Source organism: Copadichromis virginalis, linkage group LG10, assembly GCF_057382275.1.
Source record: "Copadichromis virginalis isolate Kocher_CV1m ecotype Utaka linkage group LG10, C_Virginalis_male_GT1.1, whole genome shotgun sequence".
NCBI classification, from domain to species: Eukaryota; Metazoa; Chordata; class Actinopteri; order Cichliformes; family Cichlidae; genus Copadichromis; species Copadichromis virginalis.
The window spans coordinates 11,286,350-11,309,587 of record NC_140627.1 but is presented as its reverse complement, the minus strand read 5'-3'; the positions used below and the strand labels follow the sequence as shown (position 1 = coordinate 11,309,587).

The 23,238-nt window shown below is 39.3% G+C and overlaps 1 protein-coding gene across 1 annotated transcript in view; it reads left to right on the top strand.

Moving 5' to 3' along the window:
- Positions 1 to 285: 285 nt before the first annotated feature.
- The window catches only part of gabrb4 (gamma-aminobutyric acid type A receptor subunit beta4), a 53,527-nt gene continuing 30,574 nt past the window's right edge, over positions 286 to 23,238 (top strand). Inside the window, exons 1-2 of the mRNA XM_085469796.1 lie at positions 286 to 1,623; positions 3,610 to 3,704. Coding sequence (XP_085325922.1) covers positions 1,544 to 1,623; positions 3,610 to 3,704 — 175 coding nt within the window. The 5' untranslated portion in view covers positions 286 to 1,543. The remainder of the gene's footprint in view (positions 1,624 to 3,609; positions 3,705 to 23,238) is intronic.

Below are 23,238 nucleotides of genomic sequence, written 5' to 3'. Positions count from 1 at the left end.
TCGAATCACCACAACTGCATCAGTGCTGGCTGGGTTGCCTAGCAACTGGACAGCACAGAGATCCCTGAAGAATACCTCTTCCTCTGTATAAAACACAAGCTCGTGTGATTCTCCGATTGTGGTGTGCGCGTGTTGCCAATTTCCCAGTGTTTATGTTACTAATACGGGGGGGAAAACATGCTGAAGAGGAATGAAATAAATAAATAAATTCGACGTGCGTGTTTCCATGCCGTGGGTGCGCTCGCGAGTGTGCCCGCATGCATGACTTGTGTGTGGGTGAGCGCCTTCATGCGTAAGTGCGCGTGTTTCAGAAATGTGGCAAAGTGGAAGAAACGCACGGAAACGCACCGGCACACACTTCCAGCATCCTAATGGGCTTCAGAGAGACAATTCAGCGCATGAACAGCCTGTCGCTAAGGAATTCACCTTAGGTGTCCCCCTCCCTCCTCACCCCTTAGTAGGATATTTTATTTTATTTTAAAAGCAGCGATCCAAAAAGAAAAGAAAAGAAAAAACAGAAAGAAAACACAGGAGACGAGATTCCCTCATCATATCTCTTTGGTCATTGGTTCGGTGTTTCCAGGAGAAGACCACCGGACCCTAATAACGTATTCAAGCGCCATTTAACGCCGGGCAGCGGAGGCAAGTGGACTTTTCGAATAGGTTTGCGTCTTTAACATGTAGGCTAATCCGACGTTGTGACACATTGCATTTGGCGTATCGGGGGGGCCATCCATATTTCTCGGCATCTAATTTTTTTCTCCACCAGAGGAGTGATATAGCCTGCTCTGACGTCTGCATCAGATATTACCCAGTGCTTTTTCAATGTGCATTTTCCCCTCAGTGACTTTGCGCTGATCTACATCATCATCATCAGCAGCAGCAACAACAGAGGGGGAAGACAAAAAAAAGAAAAGAAGCGGGGGAATGAAGATTTAATTTTTTTCTTTTCTTTTCTTTCTTTTTTTTGTAATACAAACCCACCGCTCCCCTCCAGACGACGCGCGTTTCCAAGCTCAAACAAATATCTTTTAACAACATCACGTTGTGGAATAGTCTGGCGCCAGAGCATCGCTGGAACCATGCCTCATCTGCAGATTTGGACTGGGAAATTTCATCCACCAATTTGATCGTCAAGAGGCTGCTGCTCAGTCACTCATGCCCGTGTTTGTTTGGTTTGTTTGTTTTTAAGGGGGAAGAACACTTGTCATCACTTTTTAAAAGTATTAGGTATGCCGTTTTTTGAGCAAGATGTCTGATCTTCTGGTGTTGGTCGAGGGGCTCTGTGACCTGCACGGATTTCCATAGCCGGGGAAGAAGCAGCGGGGGCCAATTACCAGATTTTTTCTTTCTTTTCTTTTTCTTTTTACCCCCATCCCTAAAGCATATTTTAATGAAGACATCGCATGCATAGATGTAGGCTAGTTTATTCGGCATTTTTAAAAGGCAATTATTTTTTGATTGCCGATTTTTACTTTGTGCATTTTCGGGAGGACCACTGGACCGGTTGGATTATAGGAACTATATAGAAGGATTTGTGGAGATGTTGGGTCGCCAAGAAGATAAATTATGTGGAATTTTCTCTGCTCTGGCGGCTTTGTCCTTCGTATGCTTTGTTCAAAGGTAAGAAAATGTCGCTTGGAAGAAAAAGAAGAAAAGAAATTACGAACTGTCACACCCGTAGACGTGATTACCGGTCAATAAAAGGCTCAGATGTGGCAAATCGCATTAACGGGGTACCCAGGCCTACTTATTAGGGGCATTGCTGCCGATATATGCCCTATTAGACGGCGCTTTGGCGCGCGCGAGCGTAAAAACATGCGCGTGCACAACCAGAAGCCCATTGTGAAACGTAACCTACTCCCGATATCAAAATGGGGATATACGTGTGTGTGTGTGCTGTCTGGGGAGACTGTGTAAAATGACAGCCCTGAGTAGGCACTGTAGGCTTGAGCGATGATTAAGCGATACAATCAATCAGCCGATCATCGATTGATTACGCTGTTCTAAACAGCTGTCCGCAGCTGTGAACTACAGCACTGTATCCAGCAAGCAAAACCCTTTTAATTTTCAACGCCAACTAATGTTCGTATTCATACTGCTGTCGCCCACTTGCTCCTTTTTGTATATTTATATACGTGTTTCAATCTGATTTTGAGAAGGAATCCTGGCGGGTTGTCATCCTCTGCTGCTCTCCACATAGATGACAGGGTAGCCCTTTAACGTTGCAACGTATTTTTTTTTTTTTAATTCATGTGCCATGGCTTTTAAATGTTTACACCATTGCCAAATTACTGCACAAGACTTCATGGATAACGTCTCAGTGTCAGTCTCCTGATCAGTTCCGTAGTTGTTTTGATCTTAGAGGAACTGATGTAGCTTTCATCCCTTGTGGCCTACTCCTTTTTCATGGTCTGCAGCAACCTGCAGCTTCCCTTATGAGAGTGAAATGCTCACTGAGAACACTGGGCTGCACCTTTTGACATCTGATTCCATTACAATAGTCTGACCCAAGCAAATGAAAGGGTTTGATTTTTGCAGATTCCCTCATGATGCTGTCAGGTGTCAAACCCTCCGGCCCTGCAACTGCCCAGCTTGATGAACAGCTGCACTGCCTATGAGCTAATTGAACAGTGATTCCCTGACTGAGCCGTGGGCAGTAGTGCTCCTGCCATACCAAGGGAGCAATTTACCCCCCTCACACACGCATGCATGCACACCCTCCCTCTACACTCATTCAGCCCCTTCCTTGTAATAGGGAACCTCAGCTGGAGAGCTGCTCTCTGCTAGGTGATGCAGGTCATGGCACCAATGTTATAGATGCCACTCAGACTAGAGTGGACTATGCAGTTCCTCCTGGGAGAGGTGGTCTGTCTCCGGGCTCAGACTGATGAGGCCCGTGCTTCTGATGGCACGATGGGAGGCTTTTTGCTATAACCTCGTGCTTATTAAAACACACGCCACTGAATCACGCTGGGCTTTTAGCTGATGGCGAGTCAAATAAACTGTGACGTTGTTACACTTAACACCATTGTTTCTGAAGGACTGGCATCAATATAAAACGTTTGACAGGTGCACCATCATTGCACCCCCTCAACCGATTTGATGAATATGCTGTAGGTGGGGCAGAGGGGGATAATGCACAATGCAAAGCACGTTTTTCAAGCATTTCCAGTTATGATACAAACATGGGATTGTTTTAACATTTTATCAGGTGCACCTCAGAGTAACACAGAAAATAAAAAATCATCTGCATGGATTTAATTCTTTGCAGTGCTATTTTCTTTGCGTTTTGATTAAATCTGGAGTCTGGTAGTGAAATAATGTTTACTTTGAAGGACGTGGGAAGCACGCGTGGATGGGATTATTTGTAAGCGAGGTGTTGTTTAACATCCAAAGTCCCCTTCTGCCCTTTTGCTAACACCTTATCAGGGCTTCCTTTTCAAATGTGACATTTGAAAAGGAATATAGAGTATGTGCAGCACAGTTTTCAGGCTACTATCACTCAGTAGGTGTGCTGCAGAGATGCGTAATGTTTGTGATAAAAGTATTGGACACTTCTGCTTTTGCTGCTTAAAAATGCCTCTTGGATTTTCACCTCCCCTCCAGCTCCTCCATTGGAAGCGCCGGCATGTCTGTGGCCAAGACCACCGTGGACAAGTTGCTGAAGGGATATGACATCCGTTTAAGGCCTGATTTTGGAGGTACGTGTCATGATTACATCTGTTTATGGGTCGAGGGTCTTAACAATTCAAGGTTTGGTCATGATGATATCTACGAGTCATCCCTAAGCCGAGAGCTGCCGAAGAGTTGGCCTGTGGCAAAAAAAAAAAGAAATGGGGATGAGCTTTGAAGTGACTGCTACCATGTCATTACTATGCATCTATCCACATAATCGAAGATGGCTGCTCCTCTAGAAGTAGGGCATACATGGAGACGAGCCGTCAAACGCTATGTCTTTTAAAATCTGGCAGACTGAATGCACTGATTTTCAATACTTTTCTGAATGCACTTCTGATTAGAGATGTTTTATGGCCTCTGCGTTGCACATTACGCCATACATTTGGCCCATTAACTTTTACTGGAAATTATGCATTTGCTCATTACAATAATGTTTGCTTTTATGATTCTTTAAAGTATACAACACGGAGGACAACTCGTTCTTGTTTGCTACGTAGAGTGATTGTTTTACTGAAGCTATTTAACTAAAGCGGAAGTATGAAAATAGCTGGACAATCTATATTAATTTGTTGGTACTTTAATAGGTAATTCGTTGGGTCTCTTTTGTGTAAAATGAAGGTTTGGGGAAAAAAAATCAATAAGAATTAAAGCTTTTCTTTTGCAAATTAAGTAGATCATGTGTACTTACAATGTACAGGATGAAAAGCCAGTGGTTGGTTTCCTTTTGACATTTAAGTTATTGAGATAACATAAAGTTAACATTTCCAGCTGTGGCAGCGTTGCTTTTGTTTTGCTGTAAAAAATGTTCAGGGTTGTAGATTTGATTGAATTTCATTTCAAATGTAAACAGACATACATTTGCATACATTTAGGAGGCTTATTTGGCTGATAGTGGTTTTCTTTAACATACATGATCTAAATTACGCTTATTAAATAGATGCACACTGTTCACCAGTACCTTTTTTAAAATATGCTGCAGGCTGCAGCTTGTCAGCCCTGTGACTACACTACACTTGATGAGAATGAGAGCAAGCAGTGAAAAACATATAGCAGGTGTGCCTCCTCATATAACCTTCGTCTGGTTGGCTGCTCTGATGAAGGCTTATGTGCCAAGATGCGTTAGGCTGATGTTAGCTATTGTAACAAAACAAAAAAACCCAAACAAACAAACAAACAAAAAAAGAAAAGAAAAGAAAAGAAATATTTTTTTTTTTTAAAATATGCTATGTTATAGTTGAGGTTAGGTCTTTGTTCTGTGTTTTGGAGTGCTGCCATTCCAGAGTTGTTTCAAAGACTCAGTGAAAGGAAATAAGACAAAGCAGCAACGAAATGCCATTTTCACTTTGCTTCCGACTGTTGAAACAAGCTCGTTATGCCTATAGCAGTAGTTTTGGACATTGCACATTTCATTTTAGTTTTGCAGCCAATTTCAGTTGGGATATTATCACCCAGCAAGACCCAGCCCCGTTTGACAATATTAAATATCACTCAAATACAAACAAATGTTTCAAAGTCAATGTTTCTGCAACAGATTCACACATTCCTCGGTCCCATTTATGTAGCGCCATAGCTGTGTAGCTGGTGCTTGCAAATGCCAAGTCTATTGTGTTTTCTCTCTGGCGTTTTAATTTGTGCTTTCATGACAGTTGGCAGCAATTTGAAGAGTGTTTCGGGTCTGAACTCATCCTTATTGTCCCGCTCACCAGCAACAGTTTTGTAGCTCACCAGTTCCGCCATTCAAAGCAGACAAAAGAATTAAATGTGACCAAGAACTGTTGAATCTGTGTAGCGTTTTTGCTGTTGTTAAAGGTCAGAAAAGACAAAAAAAGCTGGATTCGGCATGTCGAATTGGCAAGCAAGCAACAATCACTTTACTTCGCCATAATGACTTACATAATATATAAAAACACAATGCCATAATTCCCATCGCATATCTCTTGTGGGTGAATTACCAAAGTATGTATTAAATATCAGAATATAATCAGGAATTTTGTGCATAGATTTTGAATAAAAATAAAGGTTTCTGTTCCGAAATGTTCAATGTTAAGAAGATATAGGCAGCGTTTTGTGTTATGTGAATGATTTCATTTTTGTGCAGCTGAGAAATCAGCAATGTTTTAAATTAATAAACAAATGGATTAACACTGCAGCATCCTCTTTTATCTCTATATTACCATCAATTCAAGTAATTGCCTTGATTTCTGGTTCGACATTGAATGATATTAAATATCTATATTGATATTGATTGCCTAAAGATTTGTTAGTCACAGGCTGCTATTCTGTAGCAAGCTGCGAATGTGTTGGAGTAAGTAGAGCAAGTTTTAAGGAGTGAGTATCCCAGGCAGGGAGTAGCTGTGCTTTACCCTCGGGCCAGAGAGCTGTAGTCCATCATGTCTTGATATTTCCAACATCACTCAGCTGCTTCTGCTGTGCTACTGCTGCTGATGACCTTCAGCACTGGAGATTCAAGAAGGAGGATTTTAATTTGGCACAATGCAGGACAGTGAGTGTGATTGCTATCGGCCTGGCCAACACCCATATTAGAAGTAAAGATCAGCCCAGAGGTGTATGTTGGTGGAAAAAGCTTGTGCACTGAGTGGTCAGAAATAGGACGATGATGCGTGATATTATTCAGATCGTTTATTTAAATGGAAAGTCCACTCTGCAGTCATTCCATTTGAACAGTGCTCTCCTCTTCCCATTGATCTGTGAACCGACTGGAATTAAAGATAATAGCTCAACAGTCCCAAATTACTTCTATACTATCATGATATTGGTTGAATTACTATTACTGTTTTTCAATTTTGCAGAAAAAACAGTTTGATTAGTGATCTCTTGCAAAAAGGGTGTGCGTGTCTTCTCTTTGGATTGTAGTCCTCGGTTGTAACCGCCTAACAAACCGCCCATGGTAACAGTGCTGATTTTTCGATCGCAATTCTGAATGATGCATTACATTGATTTAAATTCAGCCAGCGCATTGCAGACCTGGTAAAGAAAGAATCATTTTTTAAGCACAGCAATATTTTTTTAAACACATTTGCTCTTTTTGAATCAGTTGTGTTTTCATACCAATGCAATTGCTGCTACTCAATCCAGGACCTGATTGTACGGAAATCTGTGTCTTGTATTAAAAAAACAAAACACTCACAAGTTACCAAAAAATGGACGGTTGGTTGATCGTGTCGCTGCTCAGCTGCATTTCACAGCGTCTGCCACCAGTACTTGCTTGTTTGCTGCATTGATACTGATGAGGTCTATCTTTTCCCACTTAATGTTGAATTATAACGAAATAAGGATGAAACATAGTTTTAATGACATTAAATGATTCTAACTAGCTTGAACTAAGCAGCAAATGGTGCATTCAAATGCTTTTCTTAAAATGTGCTCATTCCATGAGAACTTTCCAGCATACTGAAAAGTGTTGTGTGGACTTGTTTAGGTGTGTTGTTCATGTAAGGCAGATGACTCACAGTGATGTATGACAGTGTCTTACAATTAATCGGAAAATAGTGGATTTTGGGAATATGCCCAATTTGGGGATACTAGTAAATCTGCAAAGAGAATCAAAGCTTGAACACATACTAAATGGAAAATAGGACACACTAATGAGACTATACATTTTAAAAGTTCACAGACATTGTAGGGAGTAAGAGCAACCACTGAAGCAGTAAAGCTTTATTAGTTATTGGAGCACAGTGGTGTTGGTCATGTGTTTAATGATATCTTCTAAAACTGGTTGGTCTTTATCATGATTCAGTGATGATGATGCACCTTCTGTTGGGGTAGTCCCTGTCTTTGATTTCATAGAAATATTTGTTGGGAAATTCAAGGTAAGTGCAAAAATACTAGAAATAGTCATGGAGGGCTTTGGTTGACTATATATGTTTTGGGTTATTACATTTGAAAGAGATGTATGTTATCATAAGAATGAGGGGGTTTAAAAGAAATATTTTCTTCTATTCATAATGAAATAAAGAAATATTGGAAATTGAATATTTTTTCCACTTTCATATTTAACCACAGGTACAAGAATCAGATCCAGAACATGTAACATTTACACTCGTCTACTGTTCCACAACCATCCCATTTGACAAATCTGATAAATGATTTAGTACTCTGTCGAGAGGAGCAGGGGCTGTGGATGCACATGCATTTATTTTTCAAATCCATAAGCCGGTTAAGCTTGTTGAAGACTTGCAATTGTTACAATTACCTAAAATGATTTGCATTTTTTTTTAACTGCAGCACCAGACTTCATCTTAATATACAGATACTAATTTCTTTGTCTAGTACATGTAATTATGAGTGATCAGTTGATCTTTGAGAGTCTTAAGTCTTTCTCAGGTAACAGTGCATCTAGCGTCTATGTTTTCACTCTTTCAGAGTAGCTTGTAACATCAAAATCTACACAAGAAGGAGAACCAAAATGGCTCCAAAGCAGCCTCACTGGCAAAGCATTCTGTAGACAGATATGCTTCCTTAAGCTAGCAATATTTTATCATTGCAGGTTTTGTTCGGGTGCAACCACTCAACACATGCCAATCGTATGCTACAGAATGCCAACACTCTTGAAATTGGCCGCATGTTATCAAACGAATCAAAGAGTAATCTCGCAGACTGGAACTCTGAGCCAGTGGAGTGAAGTAACTCATCAGTAAGATCACCTGCTGGGGAAAACAGACAGTTGACTCTCCATGGCACATGGTCGGCTGCTCTTGACCAAGTGTTTTTGACAGTAAGCCCCATTTTTCAGTGAACACGGGAAGCTCTGCTGCAAGGTATTCCTCATGCGCCTCTGCACCTTGACAGCATTTTGATTATATAGGTTACAATGGCAAAGCCCCTTGGAAACCTGGGGCAGGTGCTGAAGAGCCAAAGAGTCTGTGTCATGCCTGAAAAAAGGCAATAGATCAGGTACCTAGTAAATAATCACAGTGGACTTGTAACTGGTAAAGGTTCATTGTAGAAAATTGCAGCTATCAAGAAGACCACTGGTCTCAAGATACTTGTTGGGCGCAAGGTATTTTTGCACACGGTAAAGTACTCTGGCGAGTTTTGAGATTGTTTTTTCCTGCAGTTGACCCCACAATACTACCAGGTTCACAAAGAAATGAAGTATAAATAGGGCCCAGAGAACTTACAGAACTCATTGCTTTACATTCAGTATACCTGCTAGATTATTATCATAAGCTGTAGACATCATTTTAAAAACAAAGGTCAGCATGTCTAAGAACAGACATTCATGCTATGGTGTGTAAAATATCTGAGTATGAGAACATTCAATTTATACTGTGCATAATGTACTATGCAAAAATCTTGTGGGTGCAATATGGATGCAAATATGGTCCAGAATGGTTACACCTCTCTTGCATCTAATGACAAGTGTCAAATTTCTATCTGAAAGAGCCCAGGAGGCGCCAGACTCTCTCTGCACTCTCTGCTCGACATCTCTCACATTTTGCCAGCGGTGGCAGCACCAGTCCGACAACAATGTATCTGGTACCATGACTGTTGTCAGACATTAGACTTAAAAGGTCACAGTGATGAAGATTAATTTTGGTTATCATCATCTATACTGAGACCTGTGCTGGTTACCATTTTGAATGTATTGAATATATCACCCAGTTGACTGAATTAGCAAACTAGGTAGCGAGTTAGCGAGCAGAGCTACCTGTCAAGCAGAAGACCATTGAATCCTCCAATCACTTTCTGCTGGCTGCAACAATGTTAAGACAGCAATAGACCACTTCCTTATTGCAGCCTTTTCATGTACACATTTTGATCTCCAGAACTTCTTCTCTTTAGTTTTCCTTTTAGACAACATGATTTTATTGTGAAGAATTGCTCTAATGTGTATGCCGATTGCTATGAAATCCTGATGGTTTGGTCTGTTTTGGATGGAAGTCTTATCAATGACATGTTCAAGGTCCAGTCAAAAAGACCTAGAGAATGGTTGATGACTTTCTGGCAACCACCAGTCACAAGGGTTCCACATCAAAAATGTCTCTGTAATTGCTTTGGTCCCTACTAGACTTGTGTGATATGTCTGCCTTACTATTGCCGACAAAACATTTCTCTGTTTCCGGTTTTCACATTTCACAGTTAGTTTCACTACTGCCTTGAGAGTTTGCAGACAAGTGAGGACTTCCTTACAAACTGCAGGCAACCGTGGCAATCTGCTAGTGACCAAAGCAATTAGATCTCTGTTTTCTGTGATGCACTATATACCACTTTGTGACTGATATCACTTCACTACTACTGGTAACCTCTACCAAGCACTCAGCAGTCAACATTTTTTTCCTAATGACCCATGATTGACAGGGGGCCACCAACCAATTTCTAGGTATTCATGATGGGAGCTTTAGAAATCAATTTTACAGCAATTGCCATCAGCCACTTGCCAACCAACTTGGGAACACACCTTCTTCCCTACCCACCAGTGGTTGCCAGATTATCACAGACTGGTCTTTAGGCCCATGTGACTGAAGCCCTAGTTTTTTCTCTGCATCTAAGATTTTCTTTTAGAAAACAACTCAACAGCTTTCTTTGTAAGCTAAGACTCAAATTTTAAAAGACAAGTTTGACCAAAGCAAATGAATGCCAAGTAATGTAACTAACTTTAGCTAGGTAGAGAATTAGCAAACAGCTAGTGCAGGGGCTGTAAAGCTTTCTGTCAAGCCGAAACTGAGAAACGTCTGCATCCATCTTCAGGGCTTTGAACTCTCTGAGGTTTCTTTACAGCAAAATGAATGCAGCTCTTCATTACTGCCTGATTTTAGCTCATCTTGTAGAAATTTTATTCTCACAAACATTATCTTTCCTTCTGTGATTTCATTGCGATGCTCAGCATGTTAATACATTCCAGTTTTTTGCCCCTCGCACTCACAATGATTCCTTGCCCACACAACGCCTTTCCGCTATTCAGTGCATGAGCTAGATCGCCCCCTGTTGCTGACAGGCAGGCGCTATATAGATCAGTCTGGCATATTACTTTCATTAAAGATCCAGTATACACCTTTTTCCTGTTTGTGATTTCATTTCTTTGTCTAATTTGTCGCTGTTACAAATTCTGCAAAATTGCACATCTTCCTTGTTGATTTTATATGTAAATGATTAATTAAGGGAGTGTCTGCATCCCCTTATGGCTAAATCAATCAGGCTTCTGCTTGTGCGTACAATTACTCAACAGCTGAGATTTATAAAAGAGGGTCATGTGTATGCATGGCTTTATAAAACTGACGAAAAGAATGCGCATTCCTGCCTTTACGCATACACAATTTTAGCCATTCGAATGGTTGCTTTTTAAAAAAAGATACCAATGCCTCACAGAATGGATAGGAGACCATGAGGAGATATTCAAGAAGCCAGATTTAAAAAGTGTTCCAGATAGTGTACCCACTCCACCTTTATGAAAGAAAGAAGACTGTTTACAGCTGCTACAATTTATTATACAGTTTATCCCAACATTAGCCTGACCCTTCGCCAGTATAGCCTGTTGTATGTTGCAACATTGTATGCCGATAAACAGGTGATAAATCAAAGAAGTTACAGAAATTCAGTTTATCTGCAGTTTGAAAACCATGGTTTGTTCATCTCTTCTGCCTTTCTTCTTCCGGCTCACCCTTTTATCTCACCCTTCTCTCATTTACGTAGCCTTGCATGCATGCACACAAAGACACTCAAGTGTGCTCGAGAAATTGCATGTCTCCGCATTAAATCATTTTTTTCTCAGTCAAGTTGTCCGACACTTCAATAAAACTTGACTACAAATGCTGCTTATCTTGGATAACACAGCCAACCTTGGTAGTCATGCACCACAGGCCACACTTTGAATCACGGCTTCTCTGACACATGGCTTTAACGTGTTACACAATGACTTCATCATTTATTATGTAGGTTTTCATAAAAGTGATAGTCCCTAAAAAAAAAAGTAGTATGTGAATTACCCAAACTGTTTCTTAACAGACCTCATAATCAGTCACATAATAAGTTTATAATACTGTTTGGTGGTACCTTGTAGTGACTGTATTTTCTAGCAACAGCAAGAAAACATTTTTTAAGCAAGTCATGATACCGTGCTATCATGTTGGTGACAATATTGTGATACAAGGAAAGTGTGTCTGTCTGTGTATATGCTTATCATGCAGTTTAAAAATGTGACAGTATTATTACCTGCCCGATTTTCCTGCCACCATTTTATATACTGTGATTTTTTTTCTTTCTTTATTGCAAGTTATTTAACATCATTTACTTTGCCCTGATTTATCTAAAAAATAAAAACAAAACAAAGGACTCAACAAGGAGTACATTTCAATTCAGTTTGATTCAGTGTATATAGTGGCCAGCACGATCTGATATCGTCGTGTTGGTGTTAGAGCAGGGCGATATGACCAAAAATATTTATCACGATATACATTTGAAAATTTGCGATAACGATATAACTGACGATATAATTGACACTAGACAAAATACTTTACAACTCCACAATTTTATTAGTGGAAAAAAAAACATCAATGTATTTTCACTTTTCACAAGCAGTTGTTTTTTTTATGTGCATTAAAGTTATATAATATAAAAAATTAACAGTGCAAATGGAAATTCCTTGCTGACAGTTTAACCAAAAGGCATTTCCAGTGGAAATTAGAGCTGGGCGATATGAGATTTTTTCATATCACGATATGTTTTTTTCATTTCAGGCGATAACGATATCTATCACGATATAAGCCAAATAACTATATTTGTAAGATTTAAATGTGCCGTTGCTCACAAGTAAAATGTGAAATAATCAGCAGTATGTTTTGATTTAAATATTTATTTCCCATAATAAGTTCAACAGGGTAGATGTACTTAAGGAACATGAGACTTTTTCAGATAAATAAAGGCAAATATTGCAAACTACACAAAAGACAGCCGCTAAAGCGTTTAAGTTTCAAAATAGAACAAACGAAACAGACTAAATTGTCAATTCCACTTAGAAACAAAATATTAATTCTAAAAATAAATCTTAGTTTGTTTTACAGAAGAACAGACAAAACTGACTAACTTTTGTCAATATCAAATAAACTGAGAACTAAAAGGAAATTCTCAATCTCTCCTTGTTGTATAGCTGAGCTTTTCAAACAGTTTTAACAGTTACTTTAGTCTGACAAAAGCCGAATGACGAATTAGCGCTTCCAGTCAGAGACTGAGGCTACGTCCACACGTACACGGGTACTTTTGAAAACGGAGATTTTCCGTTTTCGTTTTAAAAAATAATCCCGTCCACACATAAAGGGAGAAATGAAGGAAAACGCTGCTATAAACATGCCAAAGCAGCAGGTGGGGCTAGATTCCTAACCGTGCAGAAATGTTGGCCAATCAGAAGTCTAGAAGCCTCGGTGGGAAAAAGTAAACAAAGCTGGGGCATAGAAGCAGAACCGAGTCGTATGTGTGGACGGACAGTAACTGTGTGTATATGTAAGCATTTAAACACTGCAGAGAGTAGAATTAACAGTATTGTAGAAATTCATTTCACCGAAACAATAACGTGGCGCACAGTGTGACGCATGCACCAGTTTATTGTATTTCCAGACTTGCTTTCGGCACAATTTACAGTGCACGCTACTCTGTTTTTTGTCAGACTTGAAATAGCCGAAATACCTTCACACTACGGAACTTCTATGGCTCTTCCGTTCGACAATCTCTCCGGCATTGGAACCATCATCTGTTTTCTCTTCGGTCACGCTCGGTTGATTTTTCTAGTCGGCACACTCATTTCCTCCATTACGCGCTGGCTCCATTACCCGCTGGGTGCTTCCCAAACAAACACACGTGCGGCTTGGCACTTGTGCTGTACGTAACAAGTCACGCGACGTGACGCTGCGGCTGTGATTGGTTCGGCTCTGCGTTACTTAATTTGGATTGGCTGACCTTTTTTTTTTTTTTTTTTTTTTTTTTTTTAAGAGGACAAGAGCGGCGAGGTCTATCGCGATAGCTTAATTTCTCTATCGAGTAAAAGTTATATCGCGATACATATCGTTATCGTTCTATCGCCCAGCTCTAGTTGGTGTTGTTCCCACATCATCATGAAAATGTTGTTCCAGGTTCAACATTGCAAGTGACCAATCAGAATGTTGTGACGTCATACTTTTGCGACTTCGGGAAAAACCACCGTAAAACAAAAAACTGTACTTAAGCTGCGAGAAACCGCCTCTGTCCGCCGATCAACGGACCCTGACCCTAACCCTGACCCTAACCGTAACCCTTTAATAAACGGTAAGTCGATTTGATATTTTCTTTGCAACATTGGAATTTCATAAATGCACGAATGGCTTGGTGCGCAAAAGAATAACGCCACAAGAATGTGATTGGTCACTTGCAATGTTGAACCTGGAACAACATTTTCATGATGATGTGGGAACAACACCAACACGGCGATATCAGATTATCCATAGTGGCCAAGTCACAACAACAGTCGCCTCAATGTGCTTTATATTTTACGACCCCACAATAATACTGAAGGCTCTACAATAGTCATGAATAGAGACTCTGGTTAGGCTAACTTGGGGGAGTCTGTCCTGATATTTGGTTCCTGGGTATTAATTATTGTATCACAAGACAATGTACTGCAATGTTGATTTTTTTGTCCCATGGTATGGGGATGTAGCTGTACCAGAAACTTAGTAGTTCGTACCAATACCAGTCGAAAAGTGTGTATTTCAGAATAACATAAGGATATTTCGTAGTTTGGATGATGTGGCTGAATTGAAATTCATTTACTTTGAATTACTTTAACAGGTCTGGATTTCATCTCTTAGATGTTTTTCTAAATTCAAAGATGTGAAAAGCATGATGGCATCATTTGCATATAGCCTTTTGCATATCAGTTATAACCCCTTTTGGCCTTTTTTTAAAAGTCTAGATCGAAGTACGCTAGTCGCTATTTTCCATGTGTAATATGTGCTGTGCAGTGCATAGTGTTTTTGCTCATGTGCATTCTTTTTCTTACATGTCTGGATTGCCTACAGTACTAAAAAAACATGTACATTTTCAGAGTATTGTAGTGAGCATTGGTTTTGGTACTTCCCCTGCACAGAAGCTTTACCCTTTTTTATAAGTCGTATAAGCAAAAAATTTAAAAACAAACTAGAACACTTAAAATAGCAACAATCTTTGATGGATGGATGCATTTTGGGCCACATTACCCCACCATAATCTCAACATAGTTTGAGCCCAGACAGCAAAGGCAGCATGGTTTGAGACTGTCCACCAAAGCTCTTCATCCACTGTAATTTTTAAGTGATGCATTTAAAGATAGTTTGAAATTTGCAATTTTGTTTTTTCATTGCAGTATGCAACCACAGTGTGACTCTAAAAAAAACATGAAATTTACAATTTTGACCACTGTGACTCAAATACTGTATTCCAGCTCTCAGGAGAAGCTTATCCTCCTCGTTTAATCAGAATTCAAACAATGGAAATAATATAGAGAGATACATTTTGGTAATGATACCGCCACCTATAGGTGTTACGGCATTTTTACAGTTGTAACAAAGTTGCTGTTTCTGCAGACGGATCCTTCATTTATCCCCCTCCTACTTACACAGCCATTTTGTCTCTTTGTTCATTAACCTTTTGTGAAAAGAATACTTATCAATAATACTCGACAGATCACCATATGTTCCAGTAAGAGACCTAGCAGAGGTCATGCACTGTGCTAAGAATGGTTTGTACTTTCAGTCAGGAAAAAGGGCATGGTGATCTGACAGTTTCATTCTGGCGAAAACAATTCCCTGTCTTGCTATCAGTGTGAACAAGCTAACAAATGGAAAAACAAACAAACGTCCAGTCAGTTGGAGACGATAAGAGGGCCAAGCTCAGCTCATTCACACATTCGTCCTTCTGGAGGACACATTTCAAATCAAGCTGTCATCATCACAGGAATGGGTTTTATGATCTCAGCTTCCACCATTAACACACCATGACAGGTGACATATCACAAATGCTGTAAAGATGTCATTCTTCCCGCAGAGCCATGACCAAGTGTGGGACATCTCTAGATGACAAAAAAGTGCATTTACTCAATCCAGCACTTCAGATTTTATGGATATACATGGTTAAATATGGTCTGGTGGGCAAATGTTTTTTTAAGGGTTGGCAAAAAGGGTGTTCAAGTTCAAGTGTTGATCACGAAGAGCACTGAGTGAAGTTGAAAGCCCGGCCACTAAATATAGTCAGTAGATGTCCAGGGGGTGTTCTGAGGCAAGCAATTTTCAAATAGTGACTTTGAGATGAGCTTGTAATCATGGAGCGAATGTATTTTTAGATGACCAACCAATGTAGACAATACTTCATCATATCAGAGTAGACTAAAGAAACAAAGAACCAATCCTCTACCTACCTAAACGTTCTTTTAATTAATAGGTTCAAATGGTTACAAATAGAAATCTTTATAAACATCATTAAATGGGGGAAGCTATCAGTGAAAGTGCTTTCCACAGTGTTTAATGTGGTTGCATAAAACGGTAAGTTACTCTACATGGGAATTTAATGGGAAACCACTCAGCAAAGACTTTAAACGTCTTTATTTGATTAAAATGCACATTTCATCTTCCTGCCTTCATCATGCAACAAACACAGAAATAAGGAGCATTTGAATAGTTAGGAAGGTTTGAAAAAAACAAAACAGGTGTAACTGTCCATCTACCCATTAGGGTTGTTGGGAGACACTGAAGCCTGTTGCAGCAGTCACAGGCTAAGAAGTCAGGTGCACTCTGAACTTGTCACCAGTCCAAGGCTAGTGCAGAGACAGGCTACTATTCTTGCACTGACATTTAAACCTATGGCAAGTTTAACCAATTAACCTAATGTATTTGGACAGTGGGAAGACAGAGACAGAGTATCGGGAGAGAACCTACATGTGCACAGGGAAGATGTGCCAATTCCACACTGGACCCAGTTTTCAAAAATATTTCAGTCAGTAATTCGTTATTTTTATTATTATTATTATTATTAGTAGTAGTAGTAGTAGTATTAGCAATCATTATTATTTGACCAAATTGTTTTGGCAGCATGATTTTAGCACAGCACTGGTATAGAGTAGCAAAAAACAAAAGCAAAATAGACAATTAAGTGCCTTGAAGCAACCCATATGGAAAAGAAATAGGAAAAACTTATAAAAGACTTGCATAAGATGTGGTCTACTTCATATAGTGAATCATATAAGGCAGTGGTCCCCAACCTTTTTTGCGCCACGTACCGGTTTATGCCTGACAATATTTTCACGGACCGGCTTTTTAGGTGTCGTGGATAAATCCAACAAAATAAAACTAGTACCGGTACAGAAGAAAAATAAGATTTATTCATAACACACGTGAAAAGACCAAGGAAAACTGAGTTAATGATAAAAACGATAACAAAATAACGCTAAAAACCCTGAAAACCATACATTTCACACCCGAGCCTCAACTCTCGCGGCCCGGTACCAAACTACTCCGGTCCGTGGCCCGGGGGTTGGAGACCGCTGATATAAGGCTTATATGATTTACTCAAGAAAGTGGCCACTTTCTCATTACTTTCATATATAGTTTTAGTAAGTATCCAAAACATACAAGTTTCATTTATATAATTTTTCAAGGGATCTTATCTCTGTTTTCACTCTTGTATGCTTTTCATACAAGTTTCACACAAGACAGATACAAACTTTATAAGATTTATATATATCTTTCCATATGGGAAGTGTTGTTGTGATTTGGCGCCATACAAATATAAAATTGAGGTAGGCTGTGATTCAAAGCCAGTCATTGTTCTTAGAAATGTAGAGTGTTCAGTTTCCCATGAAGGCTATATATATATATATATATATATATATATATATATATATATATATATACTCTTAAGCACTCTTAAGCATATTTTATATACTCTTGAAGCGGTATTTTGCATATGCCATAGTTTATAAGGCTGTTTCACAATATTCAGCTTTTTTCAGTGGATCTTGATTAGGTCAGCGTTTACATTGTCTTTCTGTCGTTCCTATACTGAACATGGGAAATAATTTAGATTATCAGCACAAAAACAGTTCAGTGATGCTTTACTAAGCTACTCTCCTACCTTACTTTGTCCTTGTCTGGTGTAATAAACAGTGATAGTGGCTTAGTGTGTCTTAAATGGTATTTTGTTGGTAGTGCAGCAGGGAGAAAATGAATTTCAGTGAGCATACTGTAGATGTGCATAAGCAGGATGACAAAGAAATGAGCCTGCAAAGAGAGCCTGTAAATGTCTAACAGAAGGTGCTGTGCAGGGGTAATTTATGAAGTGTTGTCTCGGTGTAGACAGCCCTGCAGATTTTAGAAATACATGTGACTAGTGGAAATTGCAAGTGGTGATCTCTTCTGTTATTTTTTTTCTCTCCACGACTTTAAAGGTTCACATGGTTCACGGGATGGAGAATTTTTCTGTAACAGATGGATTAATTAAAGTTCAACCGTGTACCTTTTAGGGAGAAAGGACAATAAAGGACACCCTGTCCGGGGACTGGAATGTCACAGCAGCTCCACTGGGAATAAATCTGAAACCATTACAGAGGTGACTAAATCTCTGGGGAATTCTCTGCGGTCGTGGGGCATTTTATGTTTTATGGTGGTTATGAGCATTAAAAAAACAAAAATGAAGTAAAACAAAACCAAATAAAAGTAGCACAAAAAGAATTTGGTGTTGAAAACCAATATGTGATTTTTAGTTTAAAATACAGTATTGTGTTACAGACACAAACATCAAATGACATCAATGCAATTTTTTTATTTAATACATTTAATTGATATTATTAGTTTAAGGCTTTTAACCTTGGTCCCTATGACAGTGTCAGAATGCACCATCTGTGAGCAGCTGTTTTAAAGGTGTGTCAAAGTCGGGCTGCTAACAGTGAAAAAAATAGTCTAACACTGCTGTGCGTTCGATTATTTACTGTGTCACAATAAAGGGAAAATTGTTCCAGTCTGTAAATAGAGCAGCATTTCTCACATTTATACTATAATTATATGCAGAACAGAATGTGCTAGTTGGATGATAATAATAATTTTAATATTTTTCATGTGCTCCTACTGTACATTGGAATTGTCTTGGAGCAAGAACATCAGTCAGCTATAGAGCTGCTGCTGCTGCTGCTTGATGCTACCATTAACAGTTCTGAGGTGGTACGTATTATTTATCATTACACATGAAACGACATGAAGACATATTTTTAACAACAATAAAAAGGATCCGCAATTTGACTAAGAAATGAAATACATCACATTCAGATTACATGATACAATGTTTCTTTGTCGATTTGTTATTAAGTTACCAAAAGTTTAAACAGCTAAAATTATAAGAAATAAAGGCTAATTTTTTTGAGTGTTCAAATTTCCAACAAGTGTTGCTTCTGTGAATGAAAAGAAAACCCCAAATCGATTCTATTTCGTATTTAAAGTGTCAATGGTGTTCCATAGACATGTACCAAAACACTGTAAGAGGATAAAACTTTCTATATTTATTGGAGACTTCCGACTGCAGGAAGTCATATTGCTTCCACAGTCGATAACAATGCTGCGTTCTTGTTTTCTCCACAACATGTATTTTGTCTTGCATCCTACCATAAAGTCATTTTGACACAAGACTTTAATGGTTTCAAATAAAAGAGGATCACGGTAGAATTTTGCAGTTTAATGATCTCAACCATTAAAAAACATCAATGGCTTTCAGGACCACTCGTCAAAGCGAATCAGACTCTCTACCTGTGCGGCAGTTTGTGACAGCAACTGTAATTGCCGGATCCCGAGCTATAGGCGGTCCAGCCTGTGGACATGTCATCAAAGAACGGTCACCTGCCATATCTCTCTGCCATATGCAGCTCGGGTTTTGCTGATCTCATTTCCCATTGACCTCAAATGAGTCCCAGTTGCAGCTTGATCTTGTGTGTAATGGATAAGTGGTAAATGTAGCCATGAAACAGCACATCGGTTTCAGCGAGAGTGGTGAGTAGAATGGACACCTAATTGACTGCATATAAAAGGCGGGACATGTAAGTAAGAGCAGCAGCTGCAGCGCTTTATATTCAGCTTGTAAGATGCTGTAGCGTAATGTAAGTGTAATTGATATGAGGCTATTCCGTGTGTCCTTTGAGATGATAGACTAAATGCTGCTCACATACGTGTGCGGCTCTTTACAGAAAGTACTCCCAACACTATTACTTTACCTTCTGAGAACACGACCACTGATTGATGCCCGCAGGACGTCGGATGCAACCTGCAGTTTGGCGGACGCAGATATTAAATAATATGTGGTAGCAGGTAGATCTATCAAGGTTAGCAGGCAACACTTGGGACAATCTCTTAGTCTGTGTGCTGCGACATGTCAAATGTTGGGGTGTTTTGCATATGGGCTGATGGCAGAGGCCATTGTAATTCAGTCTCAAAGTAATGCCTATTCAGCGCAAAACATAAGTGTGTTGTCAGAATCCCAGGATGGATGTTGGGGCATGTGCAAGTGAAATCTATCCTGATGAAGAGAGAATGCCCAGTGATTTATTACAGAGGGAACGCAGGAAAAAATGCTCAAGCTGGGCACTTTTTCCTTTTCCCTTCGCTTAGATTTTCTATTTGAATTAAATGAGGTGTGTATGTAGGCAGGCAGAGGGGGGGCAGGGGTGGTGAGAGATAGCATGCAGGAGAAAGGACATACTTCATCTTCCCATTCAAAGTGTTGTTTTCAGCAACTTTGAAATGAAGGAGAAAAATGCTGATAGAATTGCACCAGAATGTATCGCAGTGGACTGCAAAGTACAAAAACCCTAGGTCAGGCGTTGGTGAGGCATCCTGCATGCAGGGCATTTTTCCTCTTTTTTTTTAAATTCCTCTTAAGGTCCCCAGTGACTCACTTCTTGAACCTGCAGTGATTGATGGGAGGTGTGTCCTTGACAAGGCCATGATAGGGTGGCCAAGGGCAAGATACAGCTATCAAATTGTTTCATATACATAAACAAGGATTAAAAAAGCCATTTACGGCATCTGGAGAGAGATGCTTTCACCCTTACTACTAGGAAACATGCTTAAAAGCCCATCTCATTTCTGAACTCAAACAGCTGGCCACAAAAAAAAAAGGTTTCCACATAAAAATATTTTGTGCATAGTGTAGGGCTAAAGGAAAACGCAAGATGGAAGCGTGGCTCAACTTCTGTGAAACAGTGTTTACACCTCTTAAAGCATCAATAAGAACAATGCAATAAAATGCAAATTATTTATATTGAATTCAGTGACCATTTGAGAGTAGACCAGTGTTGTAGCTCTGAAAGGGAAATTTTTTCGTGTTATAATTATTATCAGTTCTGCACTGAAGCGTCGCAATTCAGTACCTGGAGGTTTTTACTGCTGTTATAACAGGTGCAGAACATAGCTTGGCATTGTCTTCCTGAAACAAGCAAAGTCTCCCCTGAAGGAAATCTACTTCAGCACTTATGAGACCTTTACAGATAGCTATGCACGTTACACATGCCATGCACAGTAATGAACATCATGCCATTACCGATGCTGGCTTTTGACCGTGTGCTAATAACAACCTAGACAGAGAATTTCACTGTTAGCCTGACAAATGTGGCTTCCAGAAATATTTTACTTTTTATTTAGTCAGAGTACCCAACATGGTGGCACAGCTAGCATCACTGTAAATATGCTAGAGACTGACAGCGATAACAGAAAAAGATGATTCTCTAATTTTGTTTCATGTTGCATACACCATAATTGGGATCAGTGCTGGGATCGTTACTTTAGTTTCTTAAAAGTATTGTATTATGTTACTTAATCTGTTATACTACTCATTACATTACATTACATTACTTACCAAAGAAGACCTGCTGAAGATCAGTGTGTGTTCTTTGCTAACATTGCGTTAGCATGCTATATGTGCAGATGCTTCCAAATACAGAGCAAAAGTAGTGCTGGCAGCACGATGCAGTTGTTTATGTCGTGGATGCAATTTGTAGTTTAGCGGACTACCTCACGTTTGTCCTTTTGTTCAATAAATATAAAAGCAATGTCCATACCGCTCCACCATTTTCCTCCTCCCGGCACATGACCTGAAATCAGCTGACTGCAGCACAAGTGAGCAGGAATAAGAAAAGTTTTGTTGGATGTTTTTTTTCTTTCTATCCACCCAGCATTAAGATAACTGAAGAATTAATGCAAGTGATGAGATAATTGTAGCTGTAATGTAATCACTGAATTTATTATATTACTGCGTTCCTGAAAAATATGATGTCATTACAGTAACGTGTTACTTTGCAACACTGATCGTGATAATACGTTCTCAGGGTGTCCGATACAGATAATTACCTTAATGCTGTTTCGTATGAACTGTTCTGGCATCTGTATGCATAATGGTGATGTCAGTGGTGATGCTTTCATTTTCATATTACAATTCAGGGCTCTCTTGTTAATTGTAAATAGAAACAGGAACTGACACTGTAGGTATACTTTACCAGGTCTTGTTAAGTCTACAATTTAGAAATAACTTGAATAGGTTTTCTTATGTCAAACTCCATTCTCCTGTTTTGTGAAGCTATAGGTATGTCAAAAGATATGCATGTATAAACTGAAAGATCTGAACTGTAGTTGTGTTTTTAGTTTTTGATTTTCTGTGTGATCACAAATAAATGGAAGACATTTGGACAGATGTATCCATCCTCCTGCACGGTCACATGTCTCTGCAGTTCAAGTGTACAGTAGATGTATGTGTCAACTGGCTGATGAGTTAAACTTACTGAAGTTTTCCTCTAGTGGCACAACACAACTTCTCTATTTCTCTTCCTGCCCTTCTTTCTTCCTCGGAGTCTTTGAACACACAGCAGCACTCGCTGTTACTCTTCCTTTTGATTCCACTTTTTTCATCTGATCTAACACGACTTTAGTTTGTTTTCCTTCTTTACATTTATGCAGCTTGTTTTTGTTTTTCACATACTATTTTTTCTCCCCCTTGTTTTTGAGTTTGTCATTTAGAGTCTGTTATCCAGCTCTGTTGACTTTTGTTTGTCGTGTTGCAGGACCTTTTTTTATCCCTCGCTTTTGTTCGAGGTGAGATGTTTCTTTTTTTTATCTCACCTGCGCAATGTGACTTTCTCTGTTCCTGTGGTCTAGCAGCATTTCATGTGAAAATAAATGAACTGTAAACTCTAGATGGCAATTCAGCTAAAATGAAGAAGTAGTGAGATTCCTGCACACATGCCTCACACACATCTCGCTAATGTCTTGTACTGTTCACCCTTTGATGACCTTGGTTGTATTCACTCCTGATGGGTTTTTCTTGTTTGTTTTTTTGGTAAATTGTAATTTAGTGGCTTGGACAGAACAGCAGAAAGAACACGAGGAACACTAAGAGTTTCTTTACTAATAAAGAACTAATTCATGTATCGTACTCTCTTGAGACATATTAGTCTTGATTGGTGAGGAGGATCTACACATAATTACCACAGGTTAATGTAATTACACAGACATTTAAAGCGGGACTTACCAATGCGTGCACGATGATGCTGATGCCATTGGATATCGT